Genomic DNA, 20,849 nt, shown 5'->3' with positions numbered 1-20,849 from the left:
AATCCTTTAGGGATCTCAAAAAGATCTCATCTTATCTTTCCATCTTCACACTACTGCTTCGCACATATATATCCAAATGCAGTCCTCAGGCCCATATTTTGGCAATGTCTCACTTCTACATCCTTTGTTGTGTTATGATATTTATCTAGAATGTGTGTCTATCAAAAACCATACCCACCCCTTAAAAACAGCACACTAACCACAAAACCCTATAGAATTTTGCTTATACCTCTCAGCTCCATTTGGCTTCAGACACTAAGGACCCAGTTAGGCTAAAGGAGGTGGTATACCATGGTCATCTTTTAGGTTAGACATCCTGGGTCCAAATCCAAGCTCTACCACTTTCTAACTTTGTGATCTAGGGCAATTATTTCACTTCACTGGTCTAGGTTTCCTTCCCTGAAAAATGGGAAAAATAATAGTACCCTCCTCATACAGTTGTTTCAAGACTTAAATGGATTACTACATGTAGCTGACATATATATTCTTGATTTTTACTATAATTCCCCTAAAGAAATGATGTATGTAACTCATGACCCCAAGATCAAGAGTCACATGCCCTCTCAACTGAGCCAGCCAGGTGTCCCACAAAGGATGTATCTAATCATTACCTTTCCTTCTCCCAGAGAATTGGATCTTGTGATCCAAAACAGTGTCAAGCTATGCCTCTACTTCCACCAGATGGATCCCAATTCCCAATCCTTGGTACTACAATATGGAAATCACCACGAATCAGTACTTCCCTTCATGATCCTTCCCCTTTTCCCTCCTGACTGATCCCCTTACTCCCAGATCACTTAATACATTTTCTCAAGCAAAGATTTACTAATCAACTTAGATACCGTGACTTTAATAACTGCCCACTATCAAGATGAGCTCTATAGATGAGCTTCCCCAGCAAACCCCTTTTCTTATTACTGCATCAATGAAAAATGTCAACATGCTGTTATTGTTGTTATTGGTATATGTCTTATTCAGCTACACAGTTATAGGTTTCTTGCAAGCAAGGACTATGGAATAATCATCTTTGAATTTCCCAGACCTAAACACATTTTTATTTTTGATTAAGCTGACAGATGAAATGAGTCACATGTGACTCACAGCTGAGTACCAATCAGCAAAAATAGCTTTTTGTTTAGCACCCCTTCCCCAACCACTGGTACTAAAATACAAACACACAAATTTATCCTTGTAATTATAGTAAGTTTTAAAATGAATGACACCACTATAGTTTTCTCAGGTTTTCAGTGACATATCTTTACATTATCTTACCTTAATTATTTTAGATTAATGTACTGAAATCTGTTCCATACAAAGCTTTTAGAATTCATTTTGAAATATCATAATAATAATCAATAGAGCCACATTAATGCTTTCAGTATCACCTTTTATTATATCGTTAGTGTATCTTAAGCTTTCAGTCAATACTTCAATACTGTGAAATTACTGTGCTGCATTCAACAAGAGACTTCAAATATCTTCAAAAAATAACAGAGTACTGGAGGCGGCTGGGTGGCTCAGTCAGTTGAGTGAGAAACTCTTGATTTCAGCTCGGGTTGTGATCTCGGGGGTTGTGATCTCAGGGTCATGGGATCGAGCCCAACGCTGGGCTCCGTCCTCAGTAGGGAGTCTGCTTGGGATTTTCTCTCTCCTTCTCTGTCTTGCCTTTCCCCTTCCCATGCTCTCTCATGTGCACTCTCTCTCACTAAAATAAATGGACAGATCTTTAAAAAAAAATAAATCTTTAAAAATAAAAAGAAAACTGATTTTTTTTTTTACAGTTACTACACGATAACTACTACAAGATTTCTTTCAATTGCCTTTCCATGTGAAACATACAGAACTTTAGAACATTGGCTCAGAACCCTGACTATATATATTATAATCATCTGTAGAGGTCTTTAAAATAGATCCCCAGACCCCACGCTAGAGGGGTCTGATTTGGCTGGTGTCTGGTCAGCCCAAGTTTAAATGTTGCTGCTGATGACTTTAGAAGAGCCAGTGAATAAGAGGCAGAGCCTGAGACATCTTTCCTTTCTTTAAAAGAAAACACTGTATGTCAAAGATCTATATAAGACATATGTAGATACAGATTTAAAATATGTATGTGTCATCTATAATCAGTCATCTAATTGAAATAACTTATGTAACAAACATACTTGAGATCATCATTGTACTGCATACGTCTTTGAAAATATAACTGTAGTAATCACTGGCAAATTTTTTCCCCCAAATGATCAGTCCTCACATTGGTGACTTTCTAAAATAAACTTCCAGGTATAAATTTTTTGCACATCAAAAGTAATAACACAACACATACTCTAAATACCTTTAATCCTCAGTATTTGGCCAAATCGTTCCCTATCCGCTTGCTGCCAATTTAAAATTCACTTTCTGGATTAGTCTACGAAACAAATCCCTCTGTGTTTTATTATTTTTTTGCATGTGGAGCACCCCAGATTTAGTATGCCTTAGCCTGAGAATGACTCCCCCACCTTGGGCTGATGGAGGAGTTTTCTGCTGGGCCTGCGAAACAGTCTTGAGAATGAAAATGCCCTTGATGACTGTCAAATGACCTAGTCTTTCAGAGTAAAATTTAAATCCCAACGGTGATTTAAAGTCTATATTCAGCTGTTAAGCCCTTTTGGACTCAAATAGCAGACACACATAATAAATCTCAAAGCTGACAGTTTGAGATTTGCTTACTGCCTCTGGTACTTCTAAGCTCTAAAAAAAAATCATTGGCATAACTGCAATCTGATACAAAGCATAAAACCAAGTATAACATTAACTATAGGGCGGAGTAGGGAGGCTCTGAAAGACTTTTGCTTAAATAAATGCCATAGTTTCATATATATTTATCAAGTTCTATTCTACCTCAACCTCATTTGAATTATTTTTTATCTCTTTCACACAAAAAAAGAAAAAATACTATTCTGTTACAATAAGAGGCTGAATTTCCGCTCCCTTGAAATTAACTTGCCTGTTACTACTTCAACAAGCCCATCCCTCCCCCATACACCAGGGAAAAACCTATATCCTAAAAATCTACATTTAACTACCACTTCATTTGTTTGCAGTTCCAATTGTTTTTCAGGTTCCCCTCCAGTCTTTAGCAATATGCATAAATTTACAAAACTGTGATCATAGTTGTGTATCATAATTGTTTCTTCTGTTTCAATATAAATATAGTTAAGCACCTTTAACAATAATGCGTGAGATATTAGGAAAAAAAAAAAGGAAAGGAAAAGCATTCAAGAAGTTATGCAAAACAGTCAATTTCACATTAAAAAAAAAAAATTACCCAAAAAACTGATTTCGTGCCAACGAATTAAATGTCTTCCTTTAAAATGTAATGTAATCATCAGTCATAAAGATTTCTGAAGAAGGCAATATGTGTCTGTAATTAAAAATCTTCCCTTTCTGGGGCGCCTGGGTGGCTCAGTCGGTTACAAGTGTCTGCCTTCAGCTCAGGTCATGATCCCAGGGTCCTGGGATCAGAAGCCTGCTTCTCCCTCTCCCTCTGCCTCTCCCCCTGCTTGTGCTCTCTCTCTCTCTGTCAAATAAATAAATAAATAAATTTTTAAAAAATTTCCCTTTCTATTCCCGATCAGAATAAACTGAGTAAGATACGAAAGACATAGATTTCTAGATTTCAACTAGATTAACGTACACCATCAGTCACTATAAATAGTTTTACTTCTTCTCTTTAAAAAAAAAAAAAAGCCCATACCTCCTCCACAGAGATGAAGAAACTGACACCCAGTAAGGCAGATACAAGTGATGCTGCAGTGCAAGGCAAGAAGTCCTACCACTTTCTGCCCAGGATGGATCGATATCACCCCGGAAATCCCTGTACCTATCTCCCCAAACAGAAGTGAGCAGTTTCTAAAAGCTACTGATTGTTACCATATTGCCTCTGTACAACATCATCACAATTTATTTCATTACATGGATTTTGTAACTTCAATCATGAAAACTAAGAATAAAATTAACTCCCACTCGGAAAATGTGCTCAAGCATTCTACTGCATGTCCCACTTCATGTAAACCACGCTGTGGCAATCTGTCTCTCTGGGTCTTGATTTCCTTGTTTTTCCATAAATTGAGTATGCTGGCCTAGCATTCAATAATCCCCAAATATGCTACTGTCTTCAACTAACGATGGGATCGGTTTGACATTTTAGCTAAGTCTGTTGCACTGACTTGGGAATAATGACTTCTGAACAAATGTGAAAATCAAACCAACTTCTGTTACACTTTTACAAATACCTGGCTTGCTGGCAGTGCTTCTGCACTTCTCTTCATGTTCCGGCCACACAAAGTAAATGATAATACTTGGGCAGCACACTGGAGACTGCCTGAGGTGGGTGGCTGGGGGGGCTGCTCAATGGCTCCTGAAACCTGATGGTGACATACCAGGTGTGGGCGCTGTGGGTTTAAGTACAAGATGATGACAGGAGCACAGACGTAACCGCCATAAAGAATGACTTGCTCACTTTCAAAGCCAGAGCCTGTATTTCTAGAGTTAACTCATAAAGCTATGCGATTAGTCACACACAAACTGATCACCAGCATTGGCTGAATCACTGAAAATTAACAATGGCAGCAAAATATTCTTACCCCCAGAAAGAGAAATCAAGCATTTTTGGGTAGGGAAATCATTTATTATTAATTATTCTTAGAATTATAAATGTGTCTATAAATTACAATTATAGATGTTTATGAATGTTATAACACAGGTCTGATTATTCTAAACTATAAACTGGAAACAAGATATGGAAGGAACCACCACTTGGACATCCCAGAGTTCAAACAGGCTCCAGGTCCACTCTCGGTGTGCTTTAAAATCATTACTGTGGATTATATAAACATTATTGCCAAAAGATGAGGCAGAACTTCCTCCTGAGAAACAGCATGGAGCTGTGAGTGTACAGATGGGCTGGAGTGGGAGATGAAGGGCTTGACTGGGATTTCAAAACAAAGCTCATCTACATGACAATTCTTAGTCCCCTCGCCCTTAGTTTCCTTTTCTATCAAATAGAGCCCATATCATCTTCCTTATCTGGTTTCTCTGAGGATTTGAGATAATATAAGAAACCTGGTTTCTACCAAGTCTATCTGGTACTCAAAAAGCATGACTGTAGCCACTGGTACTATTTTATGTGCATTTTTGTTTACTTAACTATAACTTACGTATCTTTTTACAAGTATCTTCACAGTATCTATGTTCAATATATTTTTTTAAGATTTATTTATTTCAGAGGAAAGAGAGAGAGCATGAGCAAGAGGGGCAGAGGGAGAGAGAATTTCAAGCACACTCCATCCGGAGTGCTGGGTTCCATCTGAGGACCCCGAGATCACGACCTGAGCCGAAACCAAGAGTCCAACACTTAACCAACTGCACAACCCAGACGCCCATGTTCAATATTTTTGAGGCCACATAATATTCTATCTTGTTATTTCATGGTTTATTCAACAGGAGTCAACTGCTAGACATTTGCATTACTTTTTTTTCCTACTATTATGAAAACTTTCCTTAGTATCTAGACGCAGAAATGGGACTATGGAGTCAAAGGATAAGATTACTTTTATGACTTTTGGTAAACATATTTCTTAGATACCTCTCTAAATGGAAGACTGGGGTGTATGGTTTCAGTTGGGTAGAATCCTACTGATTTTAAAAACTTTGCTACTTGAATCTCAATCATTTTAATTGAATCTTAGAATTAAACATGCTTTTTTAAAAAGATTTATTTATTCATTTGAGAGAGAGAGGGAGCGCCTGCGCGCACACAGCAGGGGGGGAAGGGCAGAGGGACAGAATCTTCAAGCAGACTCAGGGCTGAGCCTGGCATGGAACTTGATCCCACAACCCATGAGATCATGACCTGAGCAGAAACAAAGAGCTGGATGCTCAACCAACTGAGCCACCCAGGTGCCCCTAAATGTGCTTTTTAAAAAGAGAAATTAAACTATAAAGAAATCAAGAACAAGCTTTTCAAAATTATTTCAAAATAAGGGAAGATTTCCTCAATTGCAGTTACAAAGCAAAATCATTTTAATAATGAACAAACTTTACTGTCTAAATTTTTTTAAAAAAGATTTTACTTATTTGAGAGAGAGAGAACATGGGGGGGGTGGAGGGGAAGAGCAGAAAGAGAAGCAGACTCCCTGCTGAGCAGGAGCCCGACCATGTGGGGCTGGATCCCAGCAGCCTGGGATCATGACCCCAGTAGAAGGCTCACATTCAACTGCTCAACAGACTGAGCCACCCAGGCGCCCCGTTTTAAAATTTTTAAACAAAACAACATATGTGCATAGCGTATATATATCTTTTCTCACAAAATACAGAAGGATTTAAAGTGAAAAGGAAAGTATCGCTGCTCCTTGATACTTCTTATCAAAACTCAATAAAACCCAGAAGTCATTAATATTTTCATTTGTATCCTACTAGAACCTTTAAATAGAAAAAGCGTAAGTATGTATATCTTTATATACAAACTGTTCTAAAACTTGATTTTTTTCCCTCTTGGTAAATCTTGGATTTCAGGACATACAGATCTACTGCTACATATATTCTATTATTTTCTACCGTTCAATAATTTATACAACTAGTTCGTTGATAAACAACACTTGAGCAATTATCAGTTTTTACTGTTTTTGTGTGTGTATAAAAACAAAACTTCAGCAACCATCTTGTACATCATTATAAAATAGATGAAAATTCAACCTCATTAAATAATACTATGATAGTTGTAGGACAAAGTTGCAATTATAGAATTGATGAGTCAAAGGGTATGGGTACTTTACATTTCACTATTTTCACCAGTTTACATTCCTACCAGTAGTAAAGAGACTATTTCCCTCTCCCTTCACTAATGGGAGGTATTACCGCTTAAAACTTTGCCAATCTGATAAGTAAGTAAGGTATCTCATTCTAGCTGGCTTTTTTTTTTTTAAGTATCTTTCTGAATTTCCTTTAGTATGAGTGGACTTTCCTTGTTCCCAACTTTTATCCATTTTCTATTAGCTTGCTCATTATTTTCTTACTGGGAATCAAATGTTTTTATTTAATTAATTTATTTTAAAATTTTTGATTTCATTCTTTTTGATTTAACTTAACTTACATAACTTTAAAAGCAACTGGGAATTGTGACATTAACCTCAATATATTCTGTGCCAACAATCCTGGCACATCCTCTCAATTATTCTTTTTTTTCCCCCACATTCTTTGCTTGTTTTTCCTTAAAATTTTAAATTTGAGTATAGTTGACACAATGTTATATTATTTCAGGTGTACAACACAGTGATTCAACATCTCTGTACAACATGCTATGCTCACCACAAGTGTAGCTACCATCTGCCAATAAATAACACTATTACAATATCACTGACTATAGGGAATCAAATATTTTTAAATGCTAAATATTCAACATCACTTAATACAATTTCATTGCAAAAATAAATCTGAAAACTGGTTGCAGTTTCCTTGTGTTATTTGAATTGTTGCAGTTTCCTTGTGTTATTTGAATTGTTTAAGAATTCTTTCACTCCCTCTTATCCAACGGAGATGACTGCACGTAGATTTGTTTTTACGTGCATAAATCTATTTTATTTATTTATTTATTTTTTCCCTCAAAAATTTGAAAATAGAGCTGCCATACGACCCAGCAATTGCACTACTGGGTATTTACCCCAAAGATGCCTAAATCTATTTTAAAGATCAACAGATGTGGAAAGAGCTAACAAGGATACAGCATCATGCAGGTAAAAGGTCAATAGGCCAGGGTCCATCTAACTCTGGTCTCAACTCTACCACAGTAAGCTGAATAATCCATAGGTGCCACCTCAGCCTCAAAATATTAGCTCCTTAACCAATAAAATGAAAAAGTTGGACAGAATGATTCCTAAGATTGTTTCCACATATATATCCCATATAATGAAACTTGATTATTATAATTAAAAAATTAAATAATAAATATAACCACAAAGTATATTTTTTTAAAAATAAAACTAAATGATAATATAACAAGATTATCAACATGGTAATATCCAAGTTTCTTAAGACGTTTGATTTTTCTAAGTCCTCAATATATTAGGAACTTGGTAAAACATACATAAAAAATGCATGTACTGAAAGTATTAACTTATCACCTTCACTCTGATTTTCTGATAATCATTTTATGAGTAGTTCAGCAGGAATAAAATATAAACCCACTTAACAGCCCACTGCTATTAAAAGCTTCTTGTTGCTGGAATAATACCACCATTTTCTGGCATTTATGCTATTTTAATTTTTCAACTCTTGCTTTAAATGAGATATGTCTATAAATCAAATTAGACTTGTATTCGAGTTTACCCCGATGAGCTCCCACCCATGAGATCAACTGAGATTTGTGATCAAGTCTTCATGTTTACACTGATGAAATTATTAAAAACAAATCACCTTTCTCTCACTTGAAGAATTATCTCAGGGCCATGATGCCTACGCTTATTCATTTTATAATTTTAAAAACTGTGTTTAAGAAAAAATTGTCTCAAACACAAATTTTATGTAGGCGAAAAATCATTGCTATAGCAACAGTAGCTTTAGTTGATGAGAACTGAAAAGTGAAAAATTCACATTTCCAACCCTTGAAACTTAACTATTTGATTTTTGATGGCTGAGGGGAGAGCGGGGTAGCTCCTGACCTTTCAGCATTACTATCATGAACTGGACCCCAGTGAGACTTGGCCAATCTCAAAGCCTTAAAAGATAAAAATTCATGGTGCCTTCTTTAATAAGGTGAATTACTATAAACCAAACATGACACGTTAGGCCATCCCCCACAGGCTGCTCGGCTCCCCTGCCTCCTGTGCCAGGAACACAAAGGAGCTGGTCGGACAGTGACAGCTTCGAATGGCTGCATGATGCGTCTATCTCTGAAGTCTTCTTGCTAAAAACAAAACAAAACCAAAAACCAAAAACCAAAACACTCGTGACATGCCACTGCTTTGCTTGGAGAAAACAAAGCACCGGTCCCAGCCAGCACTGGCATGCCTACCCTTAACTCTGGCTGGCTCCAAGAATGCAGTGTATCTTTTTCTGAGGATCATTTCCCTACTATTCCGATGGGCAGAGGTTAAAAACTAGCAACAAAAAGAAATTAAAACAGTAATTTTCCATAAACAGATGGCAAAATTTCTGAGTATGAGTGTACGTATGCAAGAAAGGGAAATCAGGAGCAACTGTAAAATACTTGTTCCCCATTCTACTGTCTAGCTGCAAAACATACCCCTCGCACAAGGGGAATGATCACCACTACTAACTTAACCCAACAGCACATGACTCACTGAATATGGTGCGGTAATACAACGTTCATGTAACTCTGTAATCATATTTTCCTGGTTCTGCCCTTTACTAGCTGTGTGGCTGTGGACAATTTCGCTAAGCCTCAGATCTGTCATCTGAAAATATGGATAATGATGGTACTATCTTACAGTTTGTTATAAAGATCAAATGATCTAATATATGTAAAGCATGGAGAACTGTCAGTGGCACATGGTAAATACTTAAAGGGAAGAGTTACCTTCATTGTTCTGAGTCATTCTAATAGGGAGGCAGTGGTACCTAATTGTGGTTTTAATTTGCATTTCCCAAAAGACTACTGATGCTAAGCATCTTTTCATGTATTTATTTGTAATCTGCATATCGTCTTTCTTGGTGAAGTGACTTTTCAAATCTTTTGCCTGCTGGATGGTTTGTCTTCTTATTGTTCAGTTTCAAGAAGTTCTTTATGTTATTTGGATACAATTTATTTGTCAGGTACATGATTTGCAAATATTTTCTCCCAATCAGTTGCTTGTCTTTTCTTTCCATTAATAGTGTTTTACAGAGCAAAAAGTTTTTAACTTTGATAAAGTTCAACTTATCAAATTTTTTTCTTTTTGTGGATTATGCTTTCGGTGTCATCTGTAAGGCATCTCTGCCTGACTCAAGATCACAAAGATTATCTTCTAGATCCATTTTGAGTTTTGTCTTGTTTTTTTAAAGTAAGCTCTGTGCCCAAGGTGAGGCTTGAACTCACAATCCCAAGATCAAGAGTTGCATGTTCTACCGACCAAGGCCAGGTGCCCCCTTAGATTTTTTTTTTTTAAGTTTTATATAAAGTATAAAATGAGTCAAAGTTCTCTTTTCTTGCGTAAGAATGTCCAACTGTCCAGAACCACTTGTTAAAAAGACTAACTTCTCTCCATTTCAAGACCTTTTCACCTATGCATTAAAAACAAACCCAGGGATGCCTGGGTGGCTCAGTCAGTTAAGCATCTGCCTTTGGCTCAGGTCATGAGGGTCCTGGGATCAAGTCCCGATTTGGGCTTCTTGCTCAGTGGGGGAGCCTGCTTCTCCCTCTGCCTGCAGGTCCCCCTGCTTGTGCACTCGCTCTCTCTCTGACAAATAAATAAATAAAATCTTTAAAAATCAAACAAACAAACAACTGACGATGTATGGGCCTATTTCTAGATTCTATTTTGTCACACTTTTTGTTTTTTGGGTTTTTTTCCATCTATCCTTTCTCTGATGCCACACTGTCCTGGTTACTGTGGCTTTATAATGAATCTTGAAATCGGACAGTATGAGTCTTCCTACTTTGTTCTTTTAAAAAAATAGTCTGGCTACAGAAATAAATATATGAATATAAATAAATTCACATAAATTTTAGAAGAGCTAATCAAGCTTTCTTAAGCAAGGTAAATTTATACTTACAAACAACTATGGAACTCATAGCTATTTAATACAGAGTGTCTCTTCATCCTTACATTAAAAGAAACACTAAAATCTTCCCAGAGGTATATGAAGGAGCTGATAACCTTCATGTTTCCCAAATCTTTTATCAAAGTCTTATGACAGAATTTAAATACTCATTCCCTAAGTTGATTTCTTCTTGACAGTCTCAGTCCTTTCAGGAATAACTTGCCATCACAGCCCTCAGCTACCAATGAAGCTGTTTTTCTCTAGCATGTCTCCCTAGAAGTCAAGCCAGGCTGTTTGGGGTTTCTCCCTGGAGTGGGGTAAAGGGAAAGACTGGGAAAAATATCTCTATCTCTATTCTAATTACTATTCTCATTTCACATGTCAAACTGCAAAAAAAATTTTCACTTAAGATTTTATGAACTTCTGGGGCGCCTGGGTGGCTCAGTCGTTAAGCGTCTGCCTTCGGCTCAGGTCATGATCCCAGGGTCCTGGGATCGAGCCCCGCATCAGGCTCTCTGCTCGGCGGGAAGCCTGCTTCTCCCTCTCCCACTCCCCCTGCTTGTGTTCCCTCTTTCACTGTGTTTCTCTCTGTCAAATAAATAAAATCTTTAAAAAAAAAAAAAAAGATTTTATGAACTTCTTGCAACTGCCTTGTTAGCCAAACACCAAAGACATCAGAAATCAGCAACAGTAACAGACTCTAACTATAAATGAGGGTTTTACAACTGTGGTTTTGTCAAGTGTATGGGTTGTGGCACAGTCATCCTCCCAAGTAACTGAACTATCTTCCCAGCCAGCTAGGCCGCTCATTTTAAAGCGAACTATGTAAGAAAGACAACCAAGTTTCAAAAAATTATGTAGACAGAAAGAACAGATGATAAATTACTTATAACATCATTACAGGGAGATTTCAATTGTATTTCAGGAAAGAGATTTCAATTGTATTTCATGCAGATCCCTGATCTGCATTAACTGGGTTTAAAGGCCTACACCCTTGCCCCTTTACAGTTTGTTTACTGGAGGAAAAGGCTCTGTAAACACATGCAACTGAAAAATCAAAACTTAAAACACAAAATAAAGCCATTAAAATACTCATTTAGTACCTTGAAGGCCAGGTTTTAAATTAACCTCTTATAAATACAAACCATGCCACCTATAACAGGTCAGACAGGCTAGCCATCCTCCCATATTCCACTTCAGAGGTTAAGAACAAACCTTAACGAACCTTAACAATGATTATTCAGTTTATGACCTGATTTTCCCGCAATTTAATTAAGCTAAAGCCAATGACTAAGAGAAAAATGCTGTCATTAGAATCTTCTGATTTGCTACCTTACAAGTCTCCTTCATACAATTAAAAGTTTTTATTTCACTCATTCCTAGACTTTCAACTCCTATTATTTAGAAACAAAATACTTGCAGAAACTTCAATACCCAAGTACGGGTATGGTACAGGGTTTGTTTTTTAATTTAAGGAGGAAAAAAGAAACATTCTAGATTAGCAAGCTACAAGAAGATTTTTGTGATCATATAGCGAAGATCACACACATGAATTTTATCAATAAATGAAAAGGGGCAAGAGACAGAGTTCACAACACTGGGATCAGGGTTTCTACTTGATCTTATTTCATAGTATTTTAATGCAGGGTTGCTACATAGGCTACTTTCTAAAATGGTTGATCCACTGAGGGCTAGAGGTTGGTGGGGAGCTCTACAGCAGAACACCCATAATTATAAATGCACAGTAAATACTGATAAAGTATTACTTCTTCTACATATTGCCTTTTCTTTACCTATAATGCTGAACATTCATTTCTTAGCTCACACCACTGAGTAAGGAATGAGAAGACTGTAACAAAAAGTTTACAAAAAGAGCAGACTCTGGTGGGGGATGTTGAAAATGGGAGATGCTACGCATGTGTAGGAACAAAGGGCATATGGAAAATCTCTATATCTTTCTCTTAATTTTGCTGTGAACCTAAAATTACTCTTAAAAAAAAAAAGTCTTTAGAAAAAAAAAAGAGTGGAGAAAGAGTTACACAACAGAAGAAAAAGAAGTACGAGTTATCAGTAATGGCCCAGAAAGATGCTCAGTCCAAGCTCTGTCTAAGAGACTGTGCCCCAATTAAATCTTGACCTGATTTTTAACCAGGCCCTTTCTCAGGAGTCACTGTTGGCTCTGTAGGATGCAGAAGACAAGGTTTAAGAGGACCTTAAGTGTATCAACACATATAAGGTCACCAAAAAACTCACTAATGAGTTCTTCAAATTATAGCTTTCCTGGATTTATACATTTTGTTTCACACTTTAATGATTATGAAATTGGGTTCATCTTAGATTCAATGTGTGCATTTTATGTAGTAGTTGTCTGTCTGTTTTGTCCCTACAAAAGCCTGTATTTAAACCACCAGCAGATCTTTCAATCAAAGTGTCTCAGAAGACAATGTGAAACTCAAGTCTACCACTGGTAGTCAGAAGCAGCCAATTTAGCACTGTCATACAAATCACTGCTAACTGGATGAGTAAAGGCCAGAAGACGCTAGAGGCCCTCCCAGGACTGGGCAGAGAGGGAAGCCTCCAATTCCCTTCAATGTAATATCAGTGGAAACCAAGTAGGGAAGCGACACTAAGTTCATCTGTGGTCGCTTTAGTTTACAACCAACTCCCCCCCCCCTTTTTTTTAACACTTGATAATCTTTAAATAGACCTTTACTTAGGTCCAAAGATAAAACTGAAAATTGGTTTAAGCCAGTTAAGTCCTGGGTCTAAAGTAGCTGTACAACATTTGCAAAGCCCATTACTGATAACTCAATTTTTCTTTAAGGATAAAAACAGAAGAAAGATGACACATGCTTTCTAGGGCAACTACCAGAATAAAATAAACCAAGCAATTTGTTTTATCTTTGATCACTTAATTCAAAATAATGATTGCAACTTATTATTCACATTTCTACTATGTGCCAGGAACTCAATCAAAGTATATTACATTAATCCTGTATGGCAGCTGTTAAATCTCACTTTACAGAAAAAGAAACAGAAACTCAAAGAGGTTATTTGGCTAGAACTAGGTCCGGGATTCAAAGCCAAGTCTGGCTGATTCCAAAGTCTAGCTCTTTCCTCTTCCCCAAGTTGTCTCCAGAATACTTACTTGGTAAATTTTACCATCATTCATTTACCTCTAACTGAGTTTCTGTTTAGAACACATTCTTACAAGAAATCTCAAAATTTGGTTTTATCCACTACTAATATACTCTTTCCCTCATTTGAAGAGCTCTTTATCTTACTGATGTTATATGCAATACAGCATTATGAAAACCGGAATGTGTGTATATATGTGGACTTTCAAGTGTGTGTACGGGGGGGAGGGGAATGCATGGGAAGATGGAAGTTCAATTTTAAGTACATTTAATATTCAAATAACAGAAAAGATATTGGTATCAAATTTTTGTTATCTCCCACCCAAAAGAAATTGTTCAATAGCTATTTCTTTGTAAATCACTGCAATAAACTGCCTTCAATTCAGAGTCTTGAGTTTATCACAAATGTACTTGTCGCAATTGATTTGTTTCATCTATGGCATAAATAAGGTATAACTCACTTTGGCGGCACAAACTCTGAAGTTTATTTTGTATTAGAACACCTCATTTACACATAAAAAGAGAATTTTTTTTCCCCTATCAACAGAATCCAAATACACGATTTCAACAAAAAGTGAGTCTCAAAAACATTTCATCAGCCAAGGATAATACTGAAGCAAAATGGCAGCCAGGAGATGGTTCCTTCTGTTTATCTAAAACAGCTTATATGTTAAAGCCACTCTGAAGGTTATCTCCATTCAAAACACATAGCTTTAATGGATTGACACTAAGGTTCGAAGTAATCAGGAACTCCTTCAGTGGCTGGGTGCAGTAGGGACAACAAACAGAAACTTCCAACTAGAAAGAACCAGTATGAAGCAGCAGTCTCCCCACTAATTAACTGTACCATACTTTTAGACTAGAAGGGCCTGCAGTGAAATATGGAATTACTAATGACCACAAAGAACCCATGCTACCATGGATGCCTTACAGAAGAATGCTGACTAGGAAAAGGGCCATCTCAAGAGTTGTGTCATTTTCCCCAACAGTATTTAGCTTCCCTGCATAGGGAAGCTGATCCAGGGTTGGGATTTTTTTTTCTGGGGGTTTGTAGCAAAATGGAAAAAAAACATGAGGAAATCAAGATCCATGGAGTTGAGAAGATCAAAGGAACATGTAGTAGACATTATTAGTTGGGAAGGCTCACCATCTCACAATTCTTCTGACACTGAGAAGAGCCCCCCAAAACATGTCTGTGCTATTAAGCTAAAGCATGAGAAACTGCATTTTCTCTGAGACAAAAACAGTCAAAGTAGCAAATTAGTATGATTCAATCTACTACAGATGGCTCTATCCTCCTATCCATCGAGCAAATCAGATTCTCTGTCTGGGAAATTTGACAATTGTGTGACGACATGGTCACAGCTGTGTCACCCTGATAAAAGCACTCTAGAGCGTGTTCAGAAGCTCCCAATGCTCAAGGCCCTAGATTCTTGCTCTGTGTAAAATTTAGCTGTGTAGCAATTCCTTCAAGACTGCAAGTTCCCCAAGAATCCTTTCAATAACCAAATAACTTCTTTTGATGAAGTTTGACTTAGTTTCTGTTTCTGTAACCAAAGGAACCTTAACAAACATGGTAAGCCTGGGAGGTTAGATGCGTGGTTCCACTGGACCCTTAAGCTACCTGTCCAACACCTAACTTTTTTCTTTCTGTTGTTCACAAAACCTGTGCATGATTGCTGACTAAGCAAAGTACATCAAGCAAGGAAGAAAGATTTCCTTTTTCTTTTTTCAGAAGACTTAAAATTGTTACACACATACAGACTTGTTCAAGGCATGTTATGTAAACCGAGAGAGAAAATTATGTTAATAAAATGTCTATAAGGGTTCAAGGACTTTGGTTATTTTCAATAGCAACTTTAATAGTCACACATGTTAAATAAATTAAAATGATATAAAGTATTCATTAAAAAAAAAACCAACAGTACCCAAACTTATCATGATCTCAATTCTCACTAAAAAGAATCAGCTGGGCAGGTATACTGACCTCCCCGACACAGTTAAGAGAGGGCACAAAAAACACAGGAAGTAAGAGTCAAATGGAGCCCCATGTAAATTAGGGGCAGGGGACCAGCTAGGAATATGGAGAAGATTTTTCAAATATGAAAGCAAATCACATTTTTTGAGCCAATAAAAGGGACTTACTTTACCTTCTCCGTGATGTAAGTGTTTAATGCTTAGTGATGCCACCTCTTGTTTGAAGCAGTGTGGCTCTCTGCCTCAAATGACCCAGAGAACTGATACTTTCTACCTCACTCCAACCTAATCACTAATTATTAAGGACATTTTAAAATACGCGGTAAGAGTTTTATATATATTCACACAATCTTATATATTGAACAACAACACAATTAACAAATAATGCTATTGGGACAATTAGCCAACAATCTGACCAAAAAAAAGACAGGTTCTATATGTAAAACCATTGCTTGGTGGACTAGAAACATAAATACCAATAATAAAAACATAAACCTATAGAAGGCAATATAGCTCTTTTTATAATCTAAGGGTAACTCCAAGTATGACACCAAATGTTGAAATCAAAAAAGGAAAAGGCTGATCGATTTCACTACAACAAAACAAAAACGTCTTTGGGAATTAAAAAAAAATGACCGTCAAAATACAAATGAAAAACTTATTTAAAAACGATAAAAATGATTAATATACCAAACAAAAATGGACACTGAAGGCAATTAATCTGGAGGCCAAAATAGGAATGTGTATCAAAACCTTAAAAATGGGCTTACATTCTGGCCCATCAAATTCTATTTTTAATAATTTTACCCTACAAAACCAATTTTCTTATCAAGTATATTCACTTTAGCATTGTTAATGATAGCCAAAAAACCTGTAAGAAACAAAACCACCAACATTAGCATGTTAAATTATAATTCATCCCATCTGTTTAAAGCAGTAAGGTACTGCCACTAAAAACAGAAAGAGACCCATATTCACTGACATGAAACGACAGTCACCATGCACTAGTATGGTGGAAGGAAAAAAACAACAGATTACAAAACAGCAGAAATAATGTGCACAACACGGCATACTGATTATCAAAGTATGTTCTCCCTGGGCACAAAAGCAGATTAGAGTTCCACCTCCTATCCTTACTCCTAACACACCCACACTTTGGTGTGCCTTGTGATTATGTTCTCTGCAACCGAATGTAAGCAGAGGTACAACCTTGGAGCTATGTGTTGAAGATATCAGACACAACCCTGGCCCGAGTTCCTGAAAGAAGGCAAAGAGTGGTAAAGAGTGGTAAGAAGCCCCCAGCCAGATCCCAACCTGGAACATCGACCCTGGACTATTACGTGTGAGCGAAAAATAAACTCTACTGTGTTTGTGGCATTACATTTTGGGCTTGTTTCGTTACATTCAATAGCATGGCCTATTAATAAAGCAGAAAGCCAGCAGTTTCCCTTTGAATGAAATCTATATGCACACATAAATATTTTTAACGATCTGGAAAGATATGCACCCAAGCTTATCTTTATGATATTTAACCCTACTGTTGCATGCAGCCGTTAACTATTCTTGTTGCTATATAGTACTTCATTAGGTGAGTATGCCACAACTTGTTTACCTACTACTGATGGGCACTTGGGTAGTTACTAGCTTTTTGCTATTATTATACACCTATTAGATGAACAATCTTGTATATGTCTGTTGGTGAACATTTATTCAAATTCCTGTTGGGTATTTACTTAAGAAAGGAATTACTGAGGCATAGGATATGCATGTGCTCAGCCGTAGTAGATAGTAAAAAACAGTATTACAAAGTGACGGCACCAATTTGCCCTCCCACCAGCAGGACAGAAGAGTTCTAGCTGCTCTGTATCCTCATCAACACTTTGTATTTTTTATCGTTCCCCATTATGGTGGTAGTACCATACACTTCTAACTATTCTCAACATAAACCACTTTATTATCCCAAGTTAAAGAAGTTTAATTACAGTATGCCTCGATGGAACATTATGTTCTTAATGATTTATATGATGTTTAGAATACACTAAAAGAAAATGGGTTGCCACTCTAAAATGAATTAGTTATAGACGTTTGAAACCACCTTCCTCGACTTAAAGAAAACTATCTTCCTGACGCCTGAAATTCCGTTGGAAGCACTGCAGGGACTCTGAAGCCAGTGTTGGGCTGGGGTCCTGCTTCCATGACATATTATGCAGTGTGACCTTGGGCGCTAACCTCTCTAACCTGCCACCTCTGTGACCTTTGACCACTTAGAGGAATGGTTTTAAGAGCTTGGATTCTGGAAGTAAACTACCTGAGTTCATACCCTGCTCTGCAATTTCATAAATCTCTCTGGGCCTCATCCTCATCTCTAAGTAGAGAACATAAAAGTTCCAACACCTCATGAGACTGGAGGAGAAATAAATGGATGTATATATGCAGAACACTCAGAACAGTCTCTGACACGTACGTATTTGCTCTTATCACTGCTGCTGCTACTGTCACCACGGCCACGACCACCACATGTCTCATATCTAACAGACAAAAAATAAGAAACCAATGAAATCATCAGAAGGCACGATAACTCAGACCTCAATTCATCCTAGCTTATTCTCTGAGACTAACAGTTGATTACCTGAGACCAAGTGGCCACAGAGCTAGAGGTCGCTATAACCTTCACTTTCACTTACTGCGAGTACACTTAGGGTCCTTGTGCAAGGCAGAGGGAGAGACAAGCTTCCACCATGCAAGTCCCAAATACAAAGCACAAAGATGGTGAAATATGGGCACCATTTTATAACTGAAAATTTATTAAAATGACATTTGCAATAGCTTAATGGATTTTCCGCCACCTATTCAGGCCTCTCTAATCTCTTCTCTCAGGATGAGCTTTTCGAAACAGAAACGTGATCTTAAAACCCTCCTGCTCTGAGGATAAACACAAAGATCTTGAACATGGCCTTCATGGTCCTGCTTGGAATGACCTTGTAACCTACTTCTCCCACCTCAGCTTGCTTTAGACTTCTCTGTCTACACACTCCAGACACACAGGCCTTTCCTGAATTCCACAAACCCACCATGCTTCCTCTCTCCATGGGGCTGTTTTGCAACTCTTCTCTATGCCTGCAATGACCAGCCTTTCCCTCTCTGCCTGGGTAATTCCCATTTATCCCGTGGATCTCAATTCAGTCAACTCCCCTACAGACTAGTCTTACGAAACTGTGCATCTCTCTTCACCAAACTTATCACAGTTGTAATTTACAGTGATTTGTGTGACAACTGATTTAAGGACCAGCTCCCTCATTAAAATGAAGACTCCATGAGGACATCTGTGTTTGCTCAACCACAGTAACCCCAGTGAAGGACACACCACCTAGTGCAAAGTACAGGCTGAATAAACATCTTTTGGTTGACTAAATGAATAAAATGAATGGAAGAAATGAAATAAAAAACTGTGGAGTAACACAGGTCAAACCAATAGGAAAAAGATAGGATTTTTTTTTTATTATGTTATGTTAATCACCATACATTACATCATTAGTTTTTGATGTAGTGTTCCATGATTCATTGTTTCATATAACACCCAGTGCTCCATGCAGTACGTGCCCTCTTTAATACCCATCACCAGGCTAACCCATTTAAAACCTGAAAAGTGTCAGCAAACTAAGAACCACAGAAAAATTATCTCAACATCAAGACTGAATCTGTCCAGTAGCCATGTTTCCAAAGCAAAAGAAAAAAGAGCCCTCAGAAGACTTGCAGAGTCTTACATAAGCATGAGGCCAACACCAAAATCAAAACTTCTTTCTGCAGTTTCCTAAATCAAATAAGGTATTGCATCTGTTGCCACTTTTATCCATTTTATAAGTAAGCTACATTCAGTTCATCCCTTTTGAAAGACACATTCTTTTTAGCTCTCCTTGGTTCCCAGAAGAATCTGAGATCAAATTATTGTTCCAAGGTTACCCTGAAGAATGCTTTCATCACTGATCTATATGCAAAGTGTGGATTGTAAAATGGGAAACAATCCTAAACAGATATAACAACTGGGTGAGCAATGAGGTGGGAAAGGTGGGGCTGGGTGTGTGAATAGTACCATCTTATTAATGAATACAGAGAGTAGGTATTATCTGCCTGTATGAATATATGTTAGCAACTTCTTTCACTTTTTATGTTTTGGTAGTGGGAAGATAATATATAGAAGAGAAATTTTAAAGCCAATGGCTTATTTGATAAATCTGTTAATTCCACTTAAACACAGTGTAAGGTGGACCGCACATTAATAGACAAGAGTCACAAAGAGTGACAAATCAAAGGTCAAATGGTCCACAAAATTAGAAAAAAACCACATTTATGTTACTATGGTCACTACTACTTTCAAAAAGAAGGAAAGAAAAAAAGGGAAACACACAGGTTTTGGGTTTTTTTTTAAAGTTCAGTTTATCATTATTTACATTCATAATAGCTATCAACATGGAAGCTTGATAAACTTAACTCTTAAAATTGCAGAGGCTACAGAAATCATGATCTGGAACTTCTCCTAGACAGCTGACAGCCTTTGTATAGGCAAAGAGAGTCAAGCTCCTGGATCACAGCCATTAGTCAGCTGAGGTATAAAAAGGACAAATGTGGGAGGTGGCACACCATTTTAGGGGTGATAATCAATAATGCATGAAAGCAGAGTACAAACACAAGGATCCTACCCAGGGAAAGATAGCCAGACATTCAAATGAAAAAGAGAGGCAAAAGCAGAGAGAATGACATAACACTGTTATCTTTTGCCATTTGGGTATAAAACGTTAGGTACAAGACATTTAGTACCATGATGTGTTTGTGTAACTGCAACAGGTTTCAGTGAGGTCAGTGACACAAGGAATAAGCTAGATAAAATTAAGTCAAGTGTTAAATTTAGGTTAAACTTTCTTCAACCCTGCTCTAATTTGGGACTTTTTTCTTTTATGTTTTAGCATTAGAAAAGAACTGTTAACTATTTTTTTTTTTTGGAGC

The 20,849-nt window shown here is 37.2% G+C and overlaps 1 protein-coding gene across 26 annotated transcripts in view; it reads right to left on the bottom strand.

Moving 5' to 3' along the window:
• The window catches only part of PLEKHA5 (pleckstrin homology domain containing A5), a 238,832-nt gene that overhangs the window by 180,467 nt on the left and 37,516 nt on the right, over positions 1 to 20,849 (bottom strand). The window contains exons 4-5 of one of the 26 annotated variants that reach the window (XM_036073279.2): positions 18,313 to 18,376; positions 1,377 to 1,705 (exon numbers count right to left, since the gene is read on the bottom strand). The exons of 23 other annotated variants lie outside the window; for them this stretch is intronic. In XM_036073279.2, the coding sequence (XP_035929172.1) occupies positions 1,703 to 1,705; positions 18,313 to 18,376 (67 nt within the window). In that variant the 3' untranslated portion in view covers positions 1,377 to 1,702. Of the gene's footprint in view, positions 1 to 1,376; positions 1,706 to 18,312; positions 18,377 to 20,849 lie in introns of those variants that run through there. 2 more of the 26 variants (XM_078075700.1, XM_078075701.1) reach the window with 2 other exon arrangements.

The sequence above is a fragment of the Halichoerus grypus genome, chromosome 6 (assembly GCF_964656455.1).
Source record: "Halichoerus grypus chromosome 6, mHalGry1.hap1.1, whole genome shotgun sequence".
In the NCBI taxonomy this organism is placed as follows: Eukaryota; Metazoa; Chordata; class Mammalia; order Carnivora; family Phocidae; genus Halichoerus; species Halichoerus grypus.
The sequence above is the reverse complement of the archived record's forward strand: the minus strand, read 5'-3'. Positions and strand labels throughout refer to the sequence as shown.